General features: G+C 45.6%; 2 protein-coding genes across 2 annotated transcripts; both read left to right on the top strand.

Annotated features, from left to right (window-relative positions):
- Positions 1-602: 602 nt before the first annotated feature.
- On the top strand, positions 603-15,846 carry rmp24 (ribonuclease MRP subunit p24). Its single transcript, XM_079749171.1, has 5 exons — positions 603-895; positions 3,569-3,609; positions 4,164-4,378; positions 14,343-14,578; positions 14,868-15,846. The coding sequence occupies exons 1-5, from the start codon at positions 795-797 to the stop codon at positions 15,019-15,021; spliced, it is 747 nt and encodes a 248-aa protein (XP_079605297.1). The 5' UTR covers positions 603-794; the 3' UTR covers positions 15,022-15,846.
- Positions 15,847-16,323: 477 nt separating this feature from the next.
- rp9 (RP9 pre-mRNA splicing factor) lies at positions 16,324-22,092 on the top strand. The gene is made up of 6 exons (XM_079749944.1): positions 16,324-16,605; positions 16,781-16,811; positions 16,903-17,032; positions 17,421-17,512; positions 18,062-18,123; positions 20,309-22,092. Exons 1-6 carry the CDS (start codon positions 16,460-16,462, stop codon positions 20,520-20,522), a joined length of 675 nt encoding a protein of 224 aa, XP_079606070.1. The 5' UTR covers positions 16,324-16,459; the 3' UTR covers positions 20,523-22,092.
- The last annotated feature ends 1,805 nt before the right edge of the window (positions 22,093-23,897 follow it).

Genomic DNA, 23,897 nt, shown 5'->3' with positions numbered 1-23,897 from the left:
TCTTTCTCCCTCCCACTCTCATCTCTTGCGATCAGCAACAATTTCGGTCGCCCCGAGCGAGGGTGGTCAAGTAGCCCCAGCTGAACTGAATTGAACCAGCTGCAGGGTTCACACCGCACCACTCCGGTTCTCACATCCGATGAAAGTGGTGGGTATGATGTCATCGTTTTACCATGCGTTATTTGGATAGTTAGTTCAAATAAATCCTCATAAATTAATTACAGTAGCATCCGTAAATAAGGCCTATCCTAAATATTTGTATCAATTGTTTATCGTAGTGGTTTAATTTGATAGGATATATTATTATATATATTATTATATATATATTATTATGTATAATTATTATTATTATATATGTATTATTATTTGATTTATTTTAATGTTTCTATTCGAAGAATGCGGCGAACCTATCTCAATGGTTATTGTGTTACAGTGAAATGTCTAACTGTCTCTAGAGAGACCTCAAGCAGCTCTGGAGAACAAACGTTGTGTGAGTTCTGATTGAACCTCATTGGCGAACTTCCTCCTGCCTTTTCCTCAGACTCCCACGATGCACCACGAACTACGTCACCACCACGCGACAGGAGGACACATCGTGTACAATGGACCTATTCGTGTACGATACTTCCAATGTCGATAACTAAGCTAATAACCTTTATCATTGACACCTTAATCTTAAGTTTAATACATAGTTTACGTCTCGTAGCTTGCAAACCTAGTATATAGACGTATGTTCTGGAATAACTGTATGAGAGCGTGTTTCTGTGAAGCATTCTGAAAACATACCCTTGAGAATGAAACGTACCACAGTCAACCAACCCCAAGTGATCACCTTTCTGATGAAGGCTTCGCAGCTGTATCAGGGACCCTGTCCGGAGCTGGCCCGTTACCTGATGTGAGTGACACACCTACTGCCTTCACCTTGTCACTCGTTTATGTCAGTGACTTTGCCGGGGTTTGGTTGTGTTTGCTTTAATGCCAACATGTAGACGCTAGATGGAGGTGCTTGACCGTCGACCGACTACTTCACTGCATTTTACTCCTCGGTCCTCTCCTCACGTTGGGGCTTATTATGACATGTTTTTAAATCATTTACAGCATACACATGATCAGGCTCATCCACAGGATATAGTCCTATATGACCTAAAACTCGGATTCAATCAGTAGGTTTAGTAACAAAAATACAAACGTTTGAACCTTGTGCGGCAACATTTACGTCCCTATTTCGTATCTCTACACAGGCGTGAGGATGTTGTCAATCCCAATGAATGGGATATGGCTATGCTAATATTTTATTTTTTACAGCTAAAGAAATGGGTTGCTTTTTTGTTATTTTTTCTCTCGACTTTCGTCCTACTTGTCAAACATATCAGCCAGACATATCTTGCAACTTCCATAGCCATTTTTAATTAATATGTGACACTGATTGATACACTAAATTAATATATTATTTGATCAAATAGATGGTCAAATAGAACGATTAAAACCATTAGTTGCAGCCCTGGTTTCGTCTGTGTAGCTTAAGTTCAGCAAGGGAAATGTTTGTTTACTTTCTTGTTCTCAGGGGACATATGTGAATTCGAGCAGTGTGCGTTTCAAGCCCTGTGTGTGTGAGGTATTCTGGCTGTGAGTCACATGCTACAAACATACTTCCCCCCAAGTCCAATTACCAGAGCTATTTGACCTCTGACAGGCCATCTTGACTTCTGTGATTAAAAGCGGAGCGCTTCGCCATGATACTGTATTATTCAATGAATACATCCATCATTCCATTCATTCTTTTCATGCCAACCGCTCTGCCTCATCTCCTTCCACACCTGTCAGGCCATGAGGCCCCTCCTCATCTCTCCCCTTCCCAGCTCACAGCCGCTTATCCTGTCCCAGTTACCAGCTGTTTACTACCAGAAAGCTTCCACTTTTAGAGACTGAGACCAGGATCTAGTATGTCCTCTCTCTCATCGTAAACATGAACTCCCGACAGTAGGGCACCTGCCCCCCCAGGCTGCTGCTGACCCTACTAGCTGAATGGTGCCCTTTGGGCGGCGGGGGGGAGACCGAGCCACATAATGTGTAACACAAGTGGGTGTTCATATGGGCTGACTAAACCAAAAGGTGTTTCAGCAGTACCAAAGGCTTTTGTTTGTTAACCTTTGTGATTATTATCGGTTAAATGTGTTTGAAATGTTGGTAGCCGCTCTATCTCGTTTCTCTATAGCCCTTTCAAACCCTCCGCTCTATCCCTCTCCCATCCCTCGCTTAACACCTTCATGGGCCCTGTTGACAATGTCTGCTGAACAGGGCTCGGCGGCCTGACTGTAGCATCTGTAATCTTCACCATTCATCTCCACAACCCGGTATGCACTTGAAAGGACCGGTGCGGCAGGTTTTTATAATCAGATTGGAGGCCTGTGCTGTTCAGACAATATGTTTTAGTTGCTGGCTGCTTGCAAAGGTGTTATGAAGCGAGAAGGGGGGGTTGAGGAGAAGCAGCTGACTGCCGATTGGTTACTTTAGTAATGAAGAGGGGAACTTTTATTTCGTCTAGATAGATCCCTTAAAAAAAAAGCGAAATCTCAAAATCATTTAACAACTGGATCCCATATAATCTTTTTGTTTAGGTCTTTGTTTCTCTGCATATTCAACAGATGTGTGTGTCAGAGTTGTAGGGCTGAGGGAGTGGTGCTCCGTGTCATCGTCTCTTTGCCGGTATTCGGTAACGCTGCTCGCACTAGTCTGATGCTCCAGGCCAGCTTTCACTAGACTGGGGCCCCAGAATAGGGTGACTCACAAGGTGTGTGGGTTTCATTCATGGCAGGCTAGGAGTTAAACATAATCCCCCACGCCGCCATGCATCCCAGCCTATGCATCCCTCCTCGACACACACGGACACACATGCGCACGTATTGGTTGAGAGAGGGAAAGGGGGTGTGTGGCCGCTGTTGTCAGGGCAAGTGGAGATATTAGGGCACCGCTGTTGATCACCTCTCCTAACAAGCATCCGCTCCCACACTGAGCACATGCTGTCTGATGGCAAACATACCCCAAACTCTACCACGTCCCCCCCCCGAACCCAACATGCTAACATTAGCAGGTATTAGCAGGGGCTCAGTAAAAAACAAAAGCGCTAACATCCAATTCTTGCCTTCTGAATTAAAAGGCAGACTAGCAGTCTAGGCATGGGCCGACAGGCGGGGCAGATGCTGACAGAAAGGTCTGGAAGGTTGCCCTATAGTGTCCAGCGGGATAGAAAAAGCCTGTCTGATTTTCCAGGCCGGAAGTTTTCCATCATACTGAATAGACGAGGCGCTTGATGACCAAAAGTTTTCCAGAGAAGTGTTGCTAAGCTGTAGGTACTTATTCATAGGCATGTACAGTATATTCTGTATATATATTATAGTAAATGTATCCTTACCTTAATGATTAATCTCATCCATGTGTAGATTTTTTTTTAAATACTGAAGAGTATTAGGACAATGCTTCACAGCCTCAATGATTTTGTAATTTTATCCGTAATGGCATATGCATGGTTCATGATGGTTCATTTCTCTTATTATGTTTCTCCCCTTAGGCGAGAGGCTATGGCAGTGAAGGACTGTGATGAAGGAGCTGGTAAGTCAACAGATTAGATCAGTTCTCTCCCCTTCATTTGCCTACAGTTTAATATTAAGTGCTGTTCAAATGGTGATGAACACTCAGAAGAACGCAATCCATTTTCCACACCTGCCCAACAGTCAGCCAGCTGCCCGGTGTAGACTTCCTGTAAACAAACACACACACACACGCACACAGAGCTTACGCCGCAAGGTACCACTGGTGTAGACTCAAATGTGGATGGCAGAGAAGCACATCGTGACATGTCCTTTACATTTCCCATGTAGTACAGGTTGAGCGATAGCACCATGCTATTGAATCTCTCATCATTTTCTAAAACCCAGCATGCGTATTTGCTGGGCATATGGGGTGTCATACATTTCCTAGAATGACTGTCAACCGCTTTCCCTACCCTACTCTTCATAAGTAGAACCCTAAGTGAGGGGAGAAACACCATGCCACAGCCTATCACGCTCCAGTGCACTCCCTGAAGCACATGAACCTCCAGCCCCCTTCCTCCGCTGACCTTGCCTCCTCCTCTGGATCCCTCTCTTCCCCTTCCGCCCTACCAGCCCAGGGGAGGAATGGAGGCGTGTGGCCGGGGCGCTCTGTGTGCCAGTACTGCTGTCAGCAGTTCCGGCCCGGCAACCAGCGCGTGCGGCTGCTGCCCAAGCGGCGCACGGCGGCGCGAGTGCACAGCGTCCTGCGGCGGGAAGCCCGGGGGAAACGCCTCAGCCTGGCCCAGCGCCAGCTGCTGCGGCGCTACCGGAGCTCCTCCTCCACACTGGTGAGACCACCGCAAGGCTTTTCTTTGTTTGGTTCCTCATGGAGTCCATGCTAACCTCGTCGTCAACCCAGTCCCAGCTGGGTTGATGACGAGGTTAGGTTGGAAATGGTTATCCCCTTTTTTTGCACAAAAAGACTGTATAGGTAAAAATGGTTGCTTACACTCGTACGTTATCTCGGGCGTAACTCATTATAGATATCGTATCAGTTGACTCGTTCTACTACTACTACTGAAAATGCTTACTTTCAATACAATACAATATATAAGATAGATGGATAAATAGATAACAACTTTATTAATCCCCCTGACAGAGAGGAAAATACAGGATAAGATACAATACAATAAAAATGCAAAGTACAAAAGAAAAACCAAATTAGACGCTAAAGTAAAGAATTTACTGAAGCATTTTTTTGTAAATACTTACTTTCAATACAAAACAATGAATTGATCCCATTCTGTGAGTCTCTATCTGCTATGCTCGTCTACCAGAATGAGCTATGCTCGTCTTCCCCAAATGAGGACAGGAAGACATCATAAAAGCATCACGCAAGTGGTATGAGAGGTGACTCCTAGTCTGGTGGGGTTGAGCAGGGCACTGATTTATCCTCACCCACAGGGGGACCTTTTGACCCTTCACCTCAACCTGTGCACAAGGTCAACATTGTTTCCCCACAGGACCATTGAGGTATCCTAAAGTTTTAGCCATGAAATAATATACTCTAAGGCTGTTTCGGTTCTACTAATTCTAAATTATGGGATTATATCAAATAAAACAATTGTATTATAATCCTATATTGCAGTAGCGTAGCCAGGTTTTTTCAACAGGGTGGACTGGAGCTAAATACAAATACGAACAACCTGAACCCAAAACATTGATTCTGAAGAAGGTAGGATAACAAAAGATAACAGAATAACTTCTGACCAAGAAGGCTATTGAGTTCAACAAACATTTCAGGGTTTTTAATTCGGTGCATGCGTGCTGGATGTGAATGGGTCCGACTCAGAGAGAGCTGAAGCGCTGGGGCAAGGACTGGATTGGGTAGACAGGTCGGCAGGCGGACCCCTGGACTGACTGGCAGAAGGGTATGGAGAACTACTCACACTCGGAGGCATGGAGAGAGCTGAACAAGAAGGACAGGAGGTGGTTGTGGACGAGGTTTAAGGCAACGAGAGAGTCATCGTTGTCGGCATTGATCTGACAATTTGTTTGGACATATTTGTAGCCTAAGAGAATCGCTGGAAGTTCCAGCGATTGTGGACACAGCTTACGGACGCACACTGCGGCCGCCTACATAGCTTAACCCAATCAAAATTAAGCACAGAATATAAAAAATTAAACAAAAAGAGCATTTCTGTAAATATTTGTAACATTATAATACTTTATTGAAACAAAATTAATCTTACACCATTTTGTATGACATTATAATATGGGCTATTTTTTTGTTCCTTGAATTTCAACTTATTGCCGGGCACTTCTGATAGTGTGGGCCAGCTGTCAATCATAGTGGCACTGGCCTACGTTGGCCCTTATGTAGCTATGCGCCTGCTATATTGTATATAGTGGTCCAATGTTTGGATGGGGGCAGCGAGGTCTTAACAGTTAGGTCCCGTTGGATCCTTGGGAAGGGATAAGTGTCTGAGGATGTAGATTTGATCATTACCTCGTCACAAGGAAGATATAGTGTCATCTCACCTCCACCAGTGATCCCATTAAGCTCGACCACCTGCATGAGTCATCTGACCAGTGATGGATGGCACGGTGGTGAGATGGTCGGTATTCCATCCCAACACTGACAAGGATCCAGTCAGTGGAGCAAAATGCTATGAATGGAGTTCTGGAGGAATGGATTCAGGCATTGGAGGTGAGGTGCCATTGTGGAGCCTCTCTGGGGATTGCTCATGTTGAAGGATCGCAGCCTCATTAAAACTCAAGGGTTCCCCTTGTTAGTATGCAGGCGTTCTCCCCCGACTGCTACGCATTCATAAACTCTGAGGGCAAGATGGCCTCCAGGGATAAAGAGAGGCAGCAAGCATATGAAGAGAGAGATGGTGTTGAGAAGAATAGGGAGGAGCTGGGGGGGCTGCATCGTGGATGTGGAGCAGCGGTTTGAAGCTTGGTATCACGATGGGAACTAAAAGAGGGAGGCACACCTGCAGCATGTGTGCGTGTGTGTGTGTGTGTGTTGTGTGCAGCAGTGGCTGTGTGCTCTTCCTAGCTGCAACACTAAAGGTCAGATTCTGTAGTCGGCCAAAGGCTAGTTAGACGCAGGAACCAACACATATCTCCTGTACAAAAGAAGGATGTGGTACAACATTTCTGAATATTTTAATACCAGCTTGCATTTGAGAGGAAATTATAAAATGATATATAAATAATAACAAAAAAAATTAAATCACATGTTCTCGTATAGTAATTCTGTTGTCATTCCATTGATCATCTTGTTAGTCTTAATTCCATGTGAATAGGGAAATGAAAGGGCATTGTCATTATGAACCTCTTCAGTCTAAGCAAAAATACAATATAATCATCCATAGCATGTAAAACGATTGAAAATTAACACATCTTTTACTTATTGCAATCAGGGCATCGCCTGGGGATCACCAGGGGTTGTACTTTTTTCCTCAGAATAGCAAATGTTGATTCTGGATCACAGATGTTGAAGTAAACTATTCCACTCACACGTCTGAGTGTCCACACCCTCCTCCATCTATTCTTCCATCTAACTAGCAGATGTTTGAGGAAGCCACTAATCAAGTCATGTCGGTTACACTTTGAACAGCCATGCTGGTGCGCTTCTTAGCGATGTATATGGTCTTTCTGTCTGTCGCAGTGTACACCGTTTGGAAAAGTGCACAGCAGAACCAGCATTGCTAAACCACATACCAAGCAGGTACTGTTTCTTTGTTGGTTATTTCTTTTAGGAATTTTCAACATAATTACAAAATCCAGAACATATACACATTCATCTGGACAAAATAATAATGAAACCAAATAAATCACAATCAGGCAAACATACAGGGACCCCCGGGCGTGGGGGACTCCTCGCTTTTCAAGTGGCAAGCAGCGTATGCAGACAAAAACATGACCGTTTTGATTGTGAAAGCGACTGACTGTGTAGAGTATGTATACACCACCGTTCAAAATTTTGGGGTCACTTAGAAATGTCCTTCTTTTCTAAAGAAGATTTTTCAATGAAGATAACATTAAAATAATCAGAATTACAGTCTAGACATTAAGACACATTAATGTGGTAAATAAAATAGAAAACTGCATATTACTGTACACTCTTAATTTGGGGGGAAAAGGGTATAATAGACCTGGTCTCAGAGTTTGCTCCATTGTCGCTATGATACATGTGCAAGTCTTACATTGTCACTCTTGTTGTTCGTCTTACTTGTGGCCCTCAAATCCTATCCCCTGATGGGGTCACTTAATGCCCTAACTCTTTACTTTGTTGGGAAGGCGAAGGCACCAGAGGTATTGTTGTGGCACTTGCTGCCTTCCCCCCTAAATCCCCCGCATAGACAAAGGAAGTATGGCCCTGTAGTGGGCCGCACCGTACTTCGCCAGACCAATCCCCAAATGTTTCTTTGTATGGAACCTCTACTCATTTTTGATATTCATCCGGGCCTTATCAACAGGTGCAGACCAAGAAGCCTCTGGACGCAATGTGATGAACCTAGAACCAATCAGAACGTCTGACACATCAGCGGCAGCCAACAAATTGGGCGCTCCTCTGTCATCGTTTCGAACCCGCCCAGTAATACATGAACGTTTGTGATTGGTCCAACCCGCCCCAGGCCAGGTCTGGTGGAAATCCGTATCAACGGGAGGGGGCCAGAGAAAATACCACATGAGCTTGCAGATTTGTCTGGTTTCCAGGCTTCCAGGGGGTGTGTAGCAGGGGCACATGTTAACAAGGGGGTCAGTGGGTTGTGTTTGCGGGGAGTGGAGGAGGCCTGGGGAGCTACACAATGCATACCGCTGTGGTTCAGCATCATGGTGTAATCCTATCCTCTGCTCATGCTTCACGTGTCTATTGGGACTCGGGGCACTACTTGGTGAATTATTATCAGCTCAAAGGAACACTGATATGCAGCTGCAGCGGTGGTGGCAGGCTGCTTTTTCAAGCCATTACCAGCCGGGTTAATGAATCTGTTACAAGGCCATGGCCGTTAATCATGGACTTGCCATAGTTGATACTCGATATGAATAATGGCACTCTTCTCATCGGTGACCTTTTCTGCGCACTGGGAGTTTTCTGATCCCGCAGTCTTTGATGTTCGTTGTGTCAGCTCTGTTATTTCCACACCCTCCGTCTTGACACATATTCATCGGGTGTCTTGTTCCCCTGTGATTCCACAGTAGATATTCTTACCAGACCCCGTCGTGTTGTGTAGCTTTTCCTCTCGGTCTGCCAAACCACTCTATTATCATCCCTATTATTAATGTCTTAATGAGTAGCATTATTATAGCAGTAGGGTAATATTATCAGTAGTCACAACGTCTTCCAAACATGAATAAAGTTCACCCCCCACAAGTATTCACAGTGCTTACCTCTTATTATGTTTGTACGGCTCCCATTTCTAAATCTGTCCACATCAACTGTCACGGCTTCATTTTTATTCCCTTTTTTTATCTATAGATCATTGGTTCTTAATTCAGATCTCTCAGATCTATGTGAGCTTTTGTCTATTCTTAAACCTGCCACCCCTCCTGCTTGGTTGCAGTATTCAGTATACTGTATGTAGTATTTCCTAACAGGTACTGTGTGTATTCTTATACAGTATATCTCCCCAGGGACATGAACCAATTGGAATTGTTCCCTCCTGGACGTTTTTCATCCCACAAACCACAAAGCGGATAATGGGCTGAACCAGTCTAGGGGGTCGACATCTTGTTATGGATGCTCACCCATTAAAGAAGACCGATTGATGAGGGATGCTCAGTGGATATATGAGCCCGGAGACAATACACCTGCCAATGCAAGAGACAGCACCTGCCCCGACGTCAGGAATTACTCAAAGCATCCACAATTGGGAATTATTCATTTCCACCCCTCACTAAATGGTTTAGGCCACCTCTGTGTTGTGATGAGGGGCTTTGCCCTGGCTCTTCCCTTGTTGTGATTAAAATACGCGATGATATGCTCTTGGCAGAGGCGCCTCTGGCCTCCCACGTAAGCGGCCGTGCTGCCGGAGCGATGTAATTATATCCATTTCAGGCTGAGCAGAGCAGGGTCTGTATGAGGCTTGGCCAATTCTTCACCGGGTCAATATCACTGTCCGCTGCTTCCCAGCTGACGGGCCTTCAAAGAAGGCCAGTCTGGCTGGTTGGCTGACTGTCCTGAGGGTCTGGCTGGGTGGCTGTTTGTCCTGCAAGAGGGTCTGGCTGGCTGGGTGGCTGTCTGTCCTGAGGGTCTGGCTGAGTGGCTGTCCGTCCTGAGGGTCTGGCTGGGTGGCTGTCTGTCCTGAGGGTCTGGCTGGGTGGCTGTCTGTCCTGCAGGAGGGTCTGCCTGGATGGCTGTCTGTCCTGAGGGTCTGGCTGGGTGGCTGTCTGGCTGGATGGCTGTCTGCCCTGCCGGCCGAGCAGCGAGCCCAGGCCAAGGCAAATGTGTGTCTTTCATTTTCGGTATTGTCCCTTTAGATTGTATTATATTATGTATCTTATTATTATTATTATTATATTGACCCCTTGCTGAAACAAGTATGCAAAATCACTGTGCATGGAATTGTGTGTGAGCAGCAATGCAGCAATTGTGAAGTTACCTTCCCACTATTTTGCTTATCTCATCCACTACCTTCTGGACTGGATGGATAGATTTTGCTCTTTGCTGAGGTCACAGCGACCTCAGCTAACCTAGCGTGCGGATGAAAGGGAGAGGGGAGGGTTATTTGTGAAGCAGTAGCTAATAATAGATGCGGAATTGGCAATCTATAGACATTGATGTGGGTTTGTTTGTCTGCGTGTTTTATGTATGCGTGTGGAATGTTCAATCTGTCAAAAAAACTCACGGAAACTATATTATGTTCCGCTGAATGATTGAGAACCGTGTGTGCGTTCGTGTCAACAACTGACACAAATAAAACCATTTTATAGAATGAATGCTTTTTAACAAACAATATGTTTTACCCCTTGCAAAAATCGGAGCTTCATGCTTCATAAATAACGGATGGAGGAAAGCCCAATGCCCGGACCATCCCTCGTCGTTCTACCACACAGAATGCTATCCACATCCGAGCAATACCACTCACTGAAACAAGACTCTGATCTGGTGGCTTGACGTGAACCCATTCCACTTCTTAAATTGGACAAATGTGACAGAGAGCCCCCACACATTACCCACTTTTCGGTTTTCTTATGATAATGAAATCTATTGAAAACCAATCTCCTCGCTGTTCTGCAGCAGCAACAGCCACTTGTGGGATTTGCAGGTGCGACTGCAGCTGCTGAGATCCCGAGCACCAAGCATGACACCTAAGCTGTCTGATTGCCAGTACTCAGCACATGTGATGCAGGAACGAGGCCTTTAAGGGTGTAAGGTGTGCCCGTGCCTTCCAGCGCTCGCCTCGCCTCATTTACCAGGAACCACGGTGTGACTTTAGAAGGCTCCGTGTTCAGCAGGGTAATACATGCTGGCCAATAATTGGCTTGGCTCAATCCGAGGCAGCGGGAAATGAATTGGCTGGATTCCAAGCATTGTCGGCGAGAAAATAAAGGATTAGGAAGCATTGTTAACTTCCAACCAACCCTTCAAATATTGTCTTATCCTACGTTTTCCCAAGCGGAAGATTCCGCTCTGGCTTCAAGGGTTTGTTATACAGACTCTCTGTTCGTTATACATGACTCTGGTCTCTGTCGTCGCTCTGTGTGTCCGGGCCAGAGAAGACAACAAGACCTTAAAGTCGACACGCGAGCCTGAAGAATCAGTCTTCCCTAATGCCATACGCTACATGCTACGGGCTAAGTGTACCTAGCGACTGGAACAGACCCCCGCTTTCGGGGCACTAAAGGATGCAAAGCTCGCTCACACTCACACATCGATTGTATATCCAGCCTTGCCTATTTAAACCCCTACAGGAACCCGCAAGGATGTCATCACTTAGGAAAAGCTCCTTCCTAGAGTCTGGCCCTCTGGAGGTCGAGGGAAGAGCACTGATGCCGATCAGGGTCTCTAAAGGTGGATTTAGGACGAAGGGGTTAGAGGCCTGGAGTCACACCGCCTGTAAACTGCAAGATCCTCTGATCGACTTCATTGGCAGACCTGAATTGTTGCCCAAGTATTGAATGCTGAAACTGTGGACATCTTGCAATAATGCAACAATGTTCAGGAATCATGTACCAACCCGTTCTAGCACTAAATATTAAACAGGGACTGGATGTGACACACTTTTCTTGGCCATTCTCTGCTTCATGTTAAAAAATATGCAACAGTGAAATTAGATTTAAAAAAACATGTCAATATAAACATCGAGACACACTTAACGCTGTGACACAATCACTGACTGATTGAGAAATTTACAAGGCTGGTTAAAAAACAACAGCAGCAAACAGCAGCCACCATTATTTCCCTGTGTTCCTCCAGCCCTGCTTTATGACGCCGTCATTACCCAGAGCCGGGCCCATTACTTTGTGTCGCCAACCGTTCAAGGGCCGCTGTATCCTCATCATTCCCGTGTCTTTACGGCCCTCTACTTCACAGAGCCATTGTAATGGAAATAGGCTTGGGCGTAAAGGTGCTCATTTTAAAAGAGCAGCAGTTATTTATTCTTGCAAAGGAGGGATCAGGAATTTGATTAGTGCTTCCTCTGAGGCATGTCTCTTTTATCTTCTAGATGATGTAAACATGGTAATGGTAGCCGGGCCTGTTGCAGGGTTATGAACGACCGTTATTGTTATGTTTTTCGGGCTAAATCTGGGTATAGGAGAGTAGCTGGGTGTCCCTGCTAAGAGTGTGCTATAGATGCAGGAGATAGATGAAGGGCCTTTTGAACCACTTTCGCTTTACACCTCGCACTTGAGCGCCGTCCGATCAAAGCTTAATAACGAGCCTTGTAAGTCGCTAAATGTGTGGTCCCGCCAGTGTAGTGGGTCCTCTTTGTGATTGAATTTAGATGAGCAGCTTGCTCATAATCTACTCCCAACACATCGTAAAAATACTAGATGTTAACTCTGTGGCATTCATGGGCTCCTCTCTCGTGTGTGTGTGTCTTTGTGTGTGTGTGTGTGTGTCTGTGTGTGTTGGAAATTGTATTATACCAAACACGTTTGATAGATTGAGCCTCACGGCGCTCATCAGAACATAGACTAACAAGTGCTGGAAAACCATTCTCCATACATAGCCTCATCTTTCAATAATTGGCAAAGAGATTTTAAGCAGAGACGTGTGTGTGTTTGTGTTTGCGTGTGTGCGTGTTATTGGTTTTTTGGGTGAGCGGGAAGAGAGACCATTGACAACAGGACAGTAATAGAGGGCTGGCATTCTGGCATTCCAACAGATTGAGTCATCCCTTCAAATCGTTGATTGGCCAGCCTGCTGATCGGCTCCGCCCCTATGCGATGCGGGGTAGCTCTGTTGGCGGGCTCGCGCTATATAAAGCGTGCCATGGTCAGGCACACAGTAAACACTCTGACATGCACTTTGATCGCAGTGCAAGAAGCCAAACTCCTGCTGAACCGTAACTGTCCCGTCAGGATTCCACATGGCTACTTTTGTCTCGGTGAGTTTTTCCACATCATCAGCGTTTACAACTGTCAACCGTTTGCACCGGGGTTGCTCAGCACCACACTGCTCACCGGTTCTTCTGACAACTTGATGCTTTTGTGAAACTTTGTTTTTTTTTTTGGGCAGAAAGGGGGAGACACGACTGCAGCTAATAACTAGCAACTTACAACCATTCATTCACACACCGACGGAGGTGTCAACCATGCAGGGCAACCGCCAGGTTGTCTTGCTCAGGTATCCTGAGATACCTGAGCAAGACGCCTAAGCAGTCAGGGTTAGGCGTCTTGCTCAGGGACAACTCGAAACTCAGCTAGGAGGAGCCGGGGATCAAACTAGCAACCTTCCGGTTACTAGTATCCCCGCTTTACCTCATGAGCTACTGCCGCGCTTATTGAAATGCTACGGGCACTATAAGTTAAATGGTTTACATGTGTAAAAGGTGGCTTACAGTAATGCCAGGTTCCAAAGTTCATTCTCATACTGAATACATTAGACAGCATGGACCCAAATTATTTCTGATTGGCTTGGTACAGTACCGGACAACCCAACTGAACCCATGCAGTTATTGACCTCCAAGATTATTCCCCGGGACCGTTCCTGCCAGCACCTTTGGGAAGCATCACTGGTTAGCATGCTGGCTTCAACCCACATTATAGACTGGGGCCTCCTCACCGGGGAACCTGGGCCATGGAGACTGAGGAGGCTAGCGCATGCAAAGCATTTGGTGGGGCTGCGTCACCCAGCGCAGGAGGGCCGGTCTGGTTACAGCCAACACCCCCCCTGGCCACCAGCGCCATGGCTATCTTACACGCTCTGTGTCGCCCCGGGGGCCGTGTTGGCTCCACATCCGGCTGCTATGTTCAGACGGGGTCCTGGTGAATGCTTTGGGCTCCCAGCGTATGCCGGCCTTGCAAGTTGGGTTACACGAATAATAATAATAATAATAATAATACAAGTGACGCACACACACTCTCCTCCTTGGTTCTTTTTGTTCTACTGACTGATTAAATGCATCTTTAGCACTCAATGTGTTCTGTTAATTCTAACTTTATCTGACGTTCTGCAGTGTGGTTGGAAACTGGAGGTTGGGGACAGAGTTCCTTTAAGCAATAGATCTGCTGTTGTTAAATGTTCATACTCTCAAAAACCTGTTATTGGTCTACAATAGGACTATACGCCACCTCAGTCTGGCTTCATCCACAGAGTATTCATGGCTTTTTCCTCCTCTGTCTCTCTAGATGGCCACGTGCCACACTTGCCACAAGACTACCCGATACAACGGTGTGAATCGGGAATTCTTGATCGCCTATTCGAAGACCCGAGGCACCCCACAAGCCCCACAGGTGGGCTATAGAAGCAACACCGGCACCCCAAAATCGTTGGGCAAAGAGAAGACACCCAGCAAGACACCTGGCAAAACTCCATGCAATACACCCAGAAAAACACCCAGCCAAACACCCCGCCAAACACCCTGGTGAGTTCTTTCACGTTGCTATTTCCACTTCACTTTTGCATATACTGCACACAACCCTCCGTCCTATATCATCGGTGTGGAAGACACTTCCTATGCAGATAAGCACTCTTCTAATCTTGGCATGCTAGTAAGTATGCACATGTTTTCGGCATAAAATCCGTCATGGGTGGAAGAGGGTGGATGGGCATGTGTGTCAGATCATTTACAATTTAAAATCTTCTGCAAACCATATAAATCATGTTTCCACCCCTCCTCTCTCCAACTCCCTCCCTCCCCTCACATCTTTCAGGTCGTTCTCCACCCCGAAGAACAGCCCTTCCTCCAACAATCGCCCCCATAAATTTAAGAAGTGGGTTGTGAATGGTCTCACCAACATCCTGAACCGGGATAACAAGCCTGAGAGCAAGAGAGGCACACTGAAGGACTTCCTCTCCTCACTCTGAGCGCCAGAATCCACATCAACACATTTCCCTTGGACAACCCTCTGTGTGACACAGGGGGGTGGTCTGACCCACATGGCCTGAACCATAAAGGGGTTCACACCAAAGGCTGAAGATATGAAAGTTAAGACTTAACTTTAACTCTGCTGCAGGTGTGAAAAGGGTTAAGTTTTGCCTACCAACAGAGCTATTGCTGGGGCCAGACGGAGACCAGGCATAGAAAGGCCCCTCTGGAATCCAAATGAAGCGGGGCCCCCTTATGTTGCTGTGCGGCTGTCATTCAGGACCACAGCACCATCTGTTGAGCCAGAGAGGCATGCTTTCTTTGATCTAATTTAGCTTTTGCTCATTCAGGTCTCAGAATTGATGCAGGATTTGATTGGTCATTTTGGCAAGTGATCAAGACTGCAAGAGGTAACAGAGGTCTGTTATGGTGTTACAGACACAGTTATTTATTTTCTTTCTTTTATACGACAAACGTGACTACACATTTGAAATGTTTTATTTGAAAGCCTTTTGAAATGAATGCATTTATTTTCTAATGACCTGTCATGATCTCTGCAGTCGCTTGAGATGGGATTTTTTTTGTAATATGTTCTGTGACTGATATCTCCCCCACTATACAAGGCTAATTTGTAGCAGTTTACAAATGGTTGTACTTGTGGTGTATATGGTGTGGTATAATTGTTTATTTTTCATCGTTTTTTTGTTTGATATTACTGAGAGATACCAAAATGCTGAGTAAAAATGGATTGGATGCACCTTTCAATAGCATACAAAATTACTGAATTTTTTTTTTTACATTGTTTAGGTTAGTCTGCAAACTCAACTTTGAACACAATAAAAGCTTTTCCAGGATGGGAAAATACCATGAAGAGTTTTACAACCAACGTGTCGGATGCCCATCTGATCATTCATATATATATATATATATATATATAGATTGTTAAAATAAAAAATAATAATCTTTGATGTGTCTTTTTCAACAATAAGAGCCATTTTACTATTCAACAATATGATCCAAATGTTAGACTATATTTAGAAATGAACGAAATGTAGGTGTAATTAGGTGAGGTTTATTTTTCTTTCAGTAAATGTAAATACCTTTATAACGTTCTTCACAACCACAGGTATTTTCTTACTTCGAGATATACATAAATTAACAACTTTGCAACATCAATTTGATGTATTATAAATAAATGTTGCACTGCTAAGCTCCCCTCGTCCAGCAGGTGGTGCTGCTGGAGCGCGGACGGGATGTCCCCAGCTACACAGGAAGTAACGTTACAGCTACAAACAGTTGTTTGGCTAGTTAGCGAGTTAGCACGTCAGATACAATCTCTGTCCCACGCTTAAACAAAGATTGTATAAATTGATATAGAAACACTGGGAACGTGTGACAGATTGTTATGTTGGTGCTCTTTTAATAATAATCAATGAAATGTCCAGCAAAAAGAGAAGTCGACACAGGGAGAGCAGCACAGACCGCAAGAAACACAAGGAATCCAAAGATGACCTGGAGAAGCTCAAGGTTCAGACCAAGAAACTCAGCCAAGAAGTGCAGAAGCTGAAGCACATCGAGACGTTGTGAGTAGTATATCCTCTCTTCTAAAGGTTTACTAACTTTTGCATGAATTATAAATGCTACGTTGCAGTTAAAGGTATTGCCATCCATCGCGCTAACTTAATCCTGAAATGCAGCCTACTAATGTTAAAAACATGCACATCTTGATTTTTATATATTGTTCTGTCATTCAACTAGCTACGAAAAACCGCCTCCCGGACTAATAAAGGTATGTCATCACCTATACCTTCACCCGACCTTTAGGCCTAATCTAAAGTGTGCGTAAGTATTTAGGTTCTAACCGGTTATTGTGGTTACAGGAGAGGGAAGAGAAACCAGAGGATTGCATCCCTGAATCAGAGGAAAATGAAGATGCCAGGAACTTTCTGGCAAGTGCCCCGACGAAGGGTCTGTGGATGCCCCTTGGGAAGGAGGTGAAGGTGATGCAGTGTGAGTTATCAGTTCACTCGTTCACACTGACCCAATGGTCTATGGGGGCTCAGTCTACAGAGAATGTGTGTTTTGGTGGTTTACATTTAGGGCATTTAGCAGACGGTTTTGTCCAAAGCAACTTATAAGTACGTTTGTCTTAAGAAGGTGAAAAAATATATGGCTCTCGGTACAGTAAGGATGTTCATGGAACCAAGTGCTAAACACTAACAATCGCTAGGTTAACTCATTCCCCATATACAACAGAGATAGCGAGGATAAGATGCTACACAACTAAGTACTATAACTAAGTACAACATACATGCCAGGAAGTACAACTTACAATCAATGGGAGGGGTTGGCTATGCAGAGTCTAGTTTGTTTTTCAGAGTCTTGTTTCTTGTGTCAGGCTGGAGATGCAAGCGCTACGGCCACAGGACGGGAGATCGCGAGTGTCCCTTCTTCACAAAAGGGAATCAAAAACTGGAGCAGTTCAGAGTGGTGAGTTCACCACCTCAGAAACCACCAGCAGCCAGTGCTCAGTCACTCATCCACGCGTCAGGTTGTGTTTGGGCTGTCGGCCATGGAGCTATGACTCGGAGCCCTAGACAGGGTGAGGCCCACGACCCTGAGGTTCAAGACAGGGCGGGGTTGAGCATGTTGGCAGCAGAAGGCTTGAGCTCAGATTGGTTTAATGAGCATGGAAGCAGAACAGTGGCTCCCTAACAGTGGATCCACCCTGAAGGAATACACCTACAACACTTTAACAATTACCATAAATGCAGCTCTATCATATTTTCTTACCTAGCACTTGAATGAGGAGTGCATATGAAAGTAAACAGAAAAGCGCATACACAGCAATGAATGGAAGTGCACAGGTTGGATCCTCTCAAATCTCAAGGTTTTCCTGCTGATCTCCTCTTGCAGTCTTAGTCTCCGCTTTTTATCATGTATTCACTACTGCTAATAATACTACAGTTGAGGTCTCACAATGGTGCTCTATCTGAACAGTCAAAGTGACAGGTTGTGTATATATTTTTATCCCTCTAGGCACATGAAGACCCGATGTACGACCTGATCCGAGAAAACAAGAGGAATGAAAAGGAATCTAGGTACGTGGGTGATCTGAAGAGGTGCTGCCTCATAAACATCTGAGGCCCAAATATTAGTTCAGCTCCGCCGCCTTTCTGTGGCCGATTTACTTAAAAAGTAAACCCTGCGCCTTAAGTTTAGTCTAGAAGGTTTCTCTAAAAAAAGCTTCTAGACTCAACTGACTGCATGGGATTCAGCCCAACAGATCATTAAGTTATTTTCACAAATGGAACGGCACAGTCTCAGGTGACCTTGAAACGCTTGGTGGGAAACAAGCCATCTCCCTCTCTCTCCCTCTCTCTCTGGTTAGCAAACTGCCTGACACCAGGAGGCTTCCGTTTGGTGATGGGCTCCCTAGGCAGTGCTCTCCAACACTGTTCTCTCAGTGTGGGAGCAGCCACACACAAGCAATCTCAGGAGTGTGTCCCTCCAAAATGTCCCCTTACAAAATGGTGATCCACAGGGCCTTCTGGGATGTTCAGTATGGCGTTCCCAAGCCGTTGTGGTTGGTCGTCAGACACAAACACTCCGGCCCTACCGCAGTGGTCAGGCTCTTAAGTAAATTTTGGATGGTGTAAATGGCAGTGCAGTTAGAGAGCGCACTTGTTTGGAAGTATTTCTCCGTTAGTTGGGGCTGTCTGCAGCCATCTCCTTCTTCTCCTTCTGAGATACTCTATTAAAGGTTCATGCCATTTTAATCTTGAGAGTGCATCTAAGCATATTCACGTCTAAATTAATTGGCTGGCTGCTGGGAAGAGTTTTCTTTTTTTCCTTCTGTTCCCAGTGCCGCACAGTGAAGTAGGTCATAAGACACATCTTAGACTCCCATCATGTCCAGTGAAGATGAAGAGGGTTCGTTCTGAAGCATCACGTGACATCATGCAGTCAGAGCAGGGGAAAGCTCTGCTGATTGTCCTCCTGCTCCCCCTTGTTGACAACATGGATCTCACATGCCGAAGCCATGTGCGAAACCTTTGGACTGTCTCTGAACCCATCTTGATGTGACCTACTTAAAGAGAAGCCGTGTTTACCTGTAGCGCTCCTGGTTACACCAGATGTTAAACAGCCATCTCTCCTTCCCTGTCCATCTGTGCCTGAACAACGACTCTGAGTCCATCTCTTAGAAGATACATGAGAGAAAAATATGTTGTGTGTGTGTACATAGTGCATGAATAGGAATATTTTAGATTTGCTCATTAATTCAAGTATGACTTAATGATCTATGTCTCATTATGCATAGAACACCTCCCCCCCACGCCCCCTCTGCTGGTCACTTTTAACAGAAACCGCTGTTTAGCAACCTGGCATCTCTAAGCTGGGCGGTGATTTTAATTCTATCAAATGTTAGAGCAACCAAAGTGAACCAAACAGAAATATATCCACTCTCTTCCTTTAAAAATGCAGGTTGGTCGCACTCAAGCAAGCATCTGGGAGAACAGCTTTATTTTCTAAAGAAGGGACGCAATGTTGTTTTTCTATACTTATTCTATTGCCTTGTGGGGATTCTCTCCGAATGTACAGCCACCCACCTCTTCCTGCTGTTGAATAACGATGTTTACCTGGGAGTTAGTTAGTAGTGTTTCTTTTGGAAGAGGAAATCAAAGACCAAACGACTGATATTAGAGAGGTGGACTCAATAGACCATTTCAAGCGTCTGATGAAAACATCCCTTTAACCTGGCATACAATTACTACCTTTTTCTTTCCAATCTTTTAACTTATTCCTCTATTTCTTCTATAAATGCCGACGTGGTAGTGCTGAGCTGTCATAGTACTTTGAGCTGCATAGTCTGCGTCAAAGGTGCTGCATGCAATAAGTTATCATTATTCTTCTATTATTCCTCAAGTATATTGTCATGTACGCTTGTTGAGTAGTAGTAGTCCATGATGCCGTTTCCGCTCAACTCCAAGTCTAAACGGGCTGATATTCCAGGGGTTGCTGTCCTCGATCTTCAGCTAAAAGTTATGTATCTGCATGTATTTGCAATGACCTGCAAGGTGCTTGTGATAAAATGCTCTGCTAAACACCAAAAGCAGAAGATTAGATAGTGCTACTCATGGCAGAACCCAGCGTTTGGCTGTGTTGCCAGGCCCGGGTAGCACGGTAACGAGACGCAGTGTTTAGGGTTTTAATCCTCGCTGTAGCTAACTTGTGTCTCCTCTCCACCCCCTGATACTGTCCCTTCTCCTCCTCTCCTCCATGCAGGATCCAGCAACTTCAGCAGCTGCTCCAGGACACCACCTCCTCCGACTCGGACAGCTCCTCCTCCTCCTCCTCCTCCTCATCCTCATCCAAGCACCACCACAGAAGCAAGAAGAAGAAGAAGAAGAAGAAGAAGGGAAAGGCCGACAAGAAGCCTAAGAAGAAGAAAAGGCGAACACAATCCCACAAGTCCTCCAGGACCGGGGGCTCTGACTGACCCCCGTAGGCCCTTGCGCTGCGTGATCTCCAGGGAGCGGGACAGAGACTTTGGTTGGCGTGCGGCCCACCCGCGGTGTCCACGGCAACAGGGGGAGGCTGTGATGCTGGCATTGAGGAGCCGCTGCAGCAGCCCCCGCCGCCTGCGTTGTGACTAACTTCAATCCCCACTCCCACCCCTCCCGGCGGTCCTGACCCTTTGATAGAATAATCTATGGAGGTTAAATCACTCTGCTTCATTTCATTTTGATCCAGCGTTTGAATCCCCTTGACATTCTCTTTATTGGGTCACAAGCTACAGGATGACAAACAACTGCCTGTGTGTGTGTGTGTGTGTGTGTGTGTGTGTGTGTGTGCGTGTGCGTGTGTGTGCGCGTGCGGTCGGTCGGTCGGTCGGTCGGTCGGTCGGTCGGTCCTTCCAGTAGTGTCAAAGTGCACTAATTGCATGGCTTCTGAGTTGAGTCAGCCCGCTCTGTACGTAATGCAAAGGATCTTTCCTTTTTGGTCTTAAGGAGGATAATTAGTTGGCGAATGCAGCATGTCATTATCTGATTGTATTTACATTGAATTGGCATTTTTCTTCGGTGCCGTTTTGCTGGAAGGAAGTATGTTAAACATAGGATTGTACAACATGGTTGTTGGTTTGCCTTATTTTATAGTTCTTTGACAAAAGCAGATGTTAAAGCCAACACATGCAGGAATGTTAATGCTTTTGACTGCCTATAAAACATCAGTTATCATATCTGAAAAAGGGTCTTCTTCTCCAAAAGTCAGAGCAACGATGTGTAGGATTTTTTTTTCCTATTAATGGCAAACAAATGACTGTTATCCCGCCGTCATTTGGCAAATTCTAATAAAAGCAAAGTGTCATGTCACCTTCGCTGAACAGTTTTCCAATAGAACGCCATCTTCCATAAAGCCTAACCAGTCTTTTATAACCTCCATTGAAACATGAATCACACTAATACTTCACCTTTTTAAACCAAGCGCTCCGATCTAAACCTCCATAGCTCCGCTCTCCCTCAACGCGACCCGACACACAAAGGTCTCTGGGTGGCTGCAGAACCAGACCTCCTTTGTGCTGATGATCCCGGCCCTCGGGTGTGGAGGGCTGGATGGGCTGGACACAGCGCTGACCGCTACGGCGTTGCTGGTTGCACCAAAACCCCTTTTTGTGTTCTCACACACCGAGGTAGGAGACACCCCTGGCCCTTTCCCAGCCACATCAAAGTCTTTAAAGAAGATGGCTTCGCTGGCACTCTCGGCTTTCCTTAATGAGCTCTGTGTTTTCGAAGGGAATCCCTGAGGAAATGATTCATTAGAAACATTCCCCCTTCTTAATGACCCTGATGGAGCGACAATAAGTCTGAGTCTGCGGGGAGCACAGACACAATTTCAATTTAGATGTTTGTTGTGTTGACGTTTTGTTTAGCGCCATGCATGGAGGCTGGTGAGTGTGTATGTGTGTGGGGGGATGTGCAAATATGTCAGCAGTACGTGTTCCATGCAAGCTATAGCTTCATAAAGCCTTATCAGAACAGACTCTGGTTGACACTTGAAAGATTCATTTGGTCTTTATTATTTTCATGGCAGCTGGTGTGTGTCTGTGTGTGTGTGTTCAAAATCAAAATAAATGTACCTTCACTAAAGCAGTCTATTCCAAATACCCCCCCCCCCCCCCCCCACACACACACACACACACACATACACAACTCCCCCTCTCTTATCCCCACTCAATCTCTCTTTCTCTCTCCCTCTCTCACCCAGTCTCTCACTCTTTCTCTCAATGAAACCGTGAATCTCCCAGATGAGTTCTGGTTGAAGAGGAAAGGTTCTGCCACGTAGAGAGGGAGAGAGAGAGAGAGAGAGAGAGCGCCTGGCTCTTTATTGAAACACTCTGTCTTGTTACACAACAGAGTGGGTCAATCTCAGTGTCAGGGGCAACACATAAAGAAATGCCTTCTAAAAGGTAAAAATGCTCTGTCTGATTGTAAGACATAGAATTTCTGTCTATGCCTAAGTAAATAACCAATTCAGTCAAAGGTATTTCCATCTCACATATGCAGGTGTACGTTTGATCTTGAGCATGATCTGGAGGAAGGAGGGGCGAGGCGAGTGGGAAGGCCTGGGCAGACATATTGAAGGATTGCCACCTCTGTACATTGATCTGCATCATAGGCTACTGTGTCTTTTTGAACCTCCCGTCTACTATATATATCTCTTATTTCAGCCCTATATGGAAGGAGGAGAATTAGAAAAAAAAATAGAACATGTGTTATTGATATAGAAATTGTTATTAGTTTACAGAAGCTGTAACTGTATACTTAGGTTACTTTTATATCAAATTCATTTCATCCATCGGTCGAATTCACAATTCATTAAAAAACAGTACGAATAGGCCAATGACCTTGCCTCATAACAAACGGACTAGGGTGGAGTCAGCGAGGGGTCCCTAGCGTCCCCGTCCCCCCCGCCCCATGCTCGCGCTGTGGGGTATGACACAAGGAGCTGCGCGGGGGTCGCGGTCGGTCAAGCGCAGTCAGTTTCGAAGGCCTCTTACGCACACATGAAGCGTCCATGCCGTCTGACCGTTGACTCCACAGGCTACAACATAAAATGATTTCTCAATAAAGTCCAGGGGACATGTAGTACAGCGTCGACCAACTCCTCCACAATGTAGGCACACGGTAGAATTTATACTGTCTATAGGCCTATGTTGTAACGTATTTTTTTAATGTGAAACACCTTCCATTGATTTCACATGGCTCATTTTTTTTTCTGGTTATTGAGCTACGTCTGTAAACCCCAGGACACCGGTCCGAATGCGTGTTATTAAGGACATAAAGAAATCAATAAGTATCAATTATTCATAATGCTGCTCCTCCACCGGCCAGGTGGTCGACTGTGTAACCAAGACAGTCCTGTCCCTTGTCCCACCCTTCTTAACCTCTCAACATGTCCCCTCATTTCCCCCAAAATGTTCCACATATTTTATGAAACGAAATGAGTTATTGCTGCTGCAGGACTCATGGTCCCGTACTCAACTGTGGATTCGCGCGCGCGCCTGTGTGTGTGTGTGTGTGTGTGTGTGTGTGTGTGTGTGTGTGTGTGTGTGTGTGTGTGTGTGTGTGTGTGTGTGTGTGTGTGTGTGTGCGTGCGTGCGTGCGTGCGTGTGTGTGTGTGTGTGTGTGCGTGTGGTTGTGGTGCGTGCACGCTCGTGGTGTGTGTGCGCGCGTAGTGTGTGTGTGTGTGTGTGTGTGTGTGTGTGTCCCCCCCGTTTCACACTCTCATCGCTGCTGCTCAGACGAGGGAGTCGAGCCAACTCAGCCAGCAGACGGCGAAAGAAAGAAGGAAGTGGAAACATCAGCACTATCTC

The sequence above is a fragment of the Pollachius pollachius genome (assembly GCF_949987615.1).
Source record: "Pollachius pollachius genome assembly, chromosome: 13".
NCBI lineage: Eukaryota > Metazoa > Chordata > Actinopteri > Gadiformes > Gadidae > Pollachius > Pollachius pollachius.
This window is presented reverse-complemented; position numbering and strand designations above follow the sequence as displayed.

Bases quoted from the DNA above. Each gene is read 5' to 3' on its own strand.
- rmp24 (XM_079749171.1), top strand. From the start codon at position 795: ATGAAACGTACCACAGTCAACCAACCCCAAGTGATCACCTTTCTGATG. The intron at 896-3,568 runs GTGAGTGACACA...TTCTCCCCTTAG, and splicing joins GAGCTGGCCCGTTACCTGAT to GCGAGAGGCTATGGCAGTGA. The intron at 4,379-14,342 runs GTGAGACCACCG...CTGTCTCTCTAG, and splicing joins GGAGCTCCTCCTCCACACTG to ATGGCCACGTGCCACACTTG.
- rp9 (XM_079749944.1), top strand. From the start codon at position 16,460: ATGTCCAGCAAAAAGAGAAGTCGACACAGGGAGAGCAGCACAGACCGC. The intron at 16,606-16,780 runs GTGAGTAGTATA...TCATTCAACTAG, and splicing joins CTGAAGCACATCGAGACGTT to CTACGAAAAACCGCCTCCCG. The intron at 17,033-17,420 runs GTGAGTTATCAG...TTCTTGTGTCAG, and splicing joins GGAGGTGAAGGTGATGCAGT to GCTGGAGATGCAAGCGCTAC.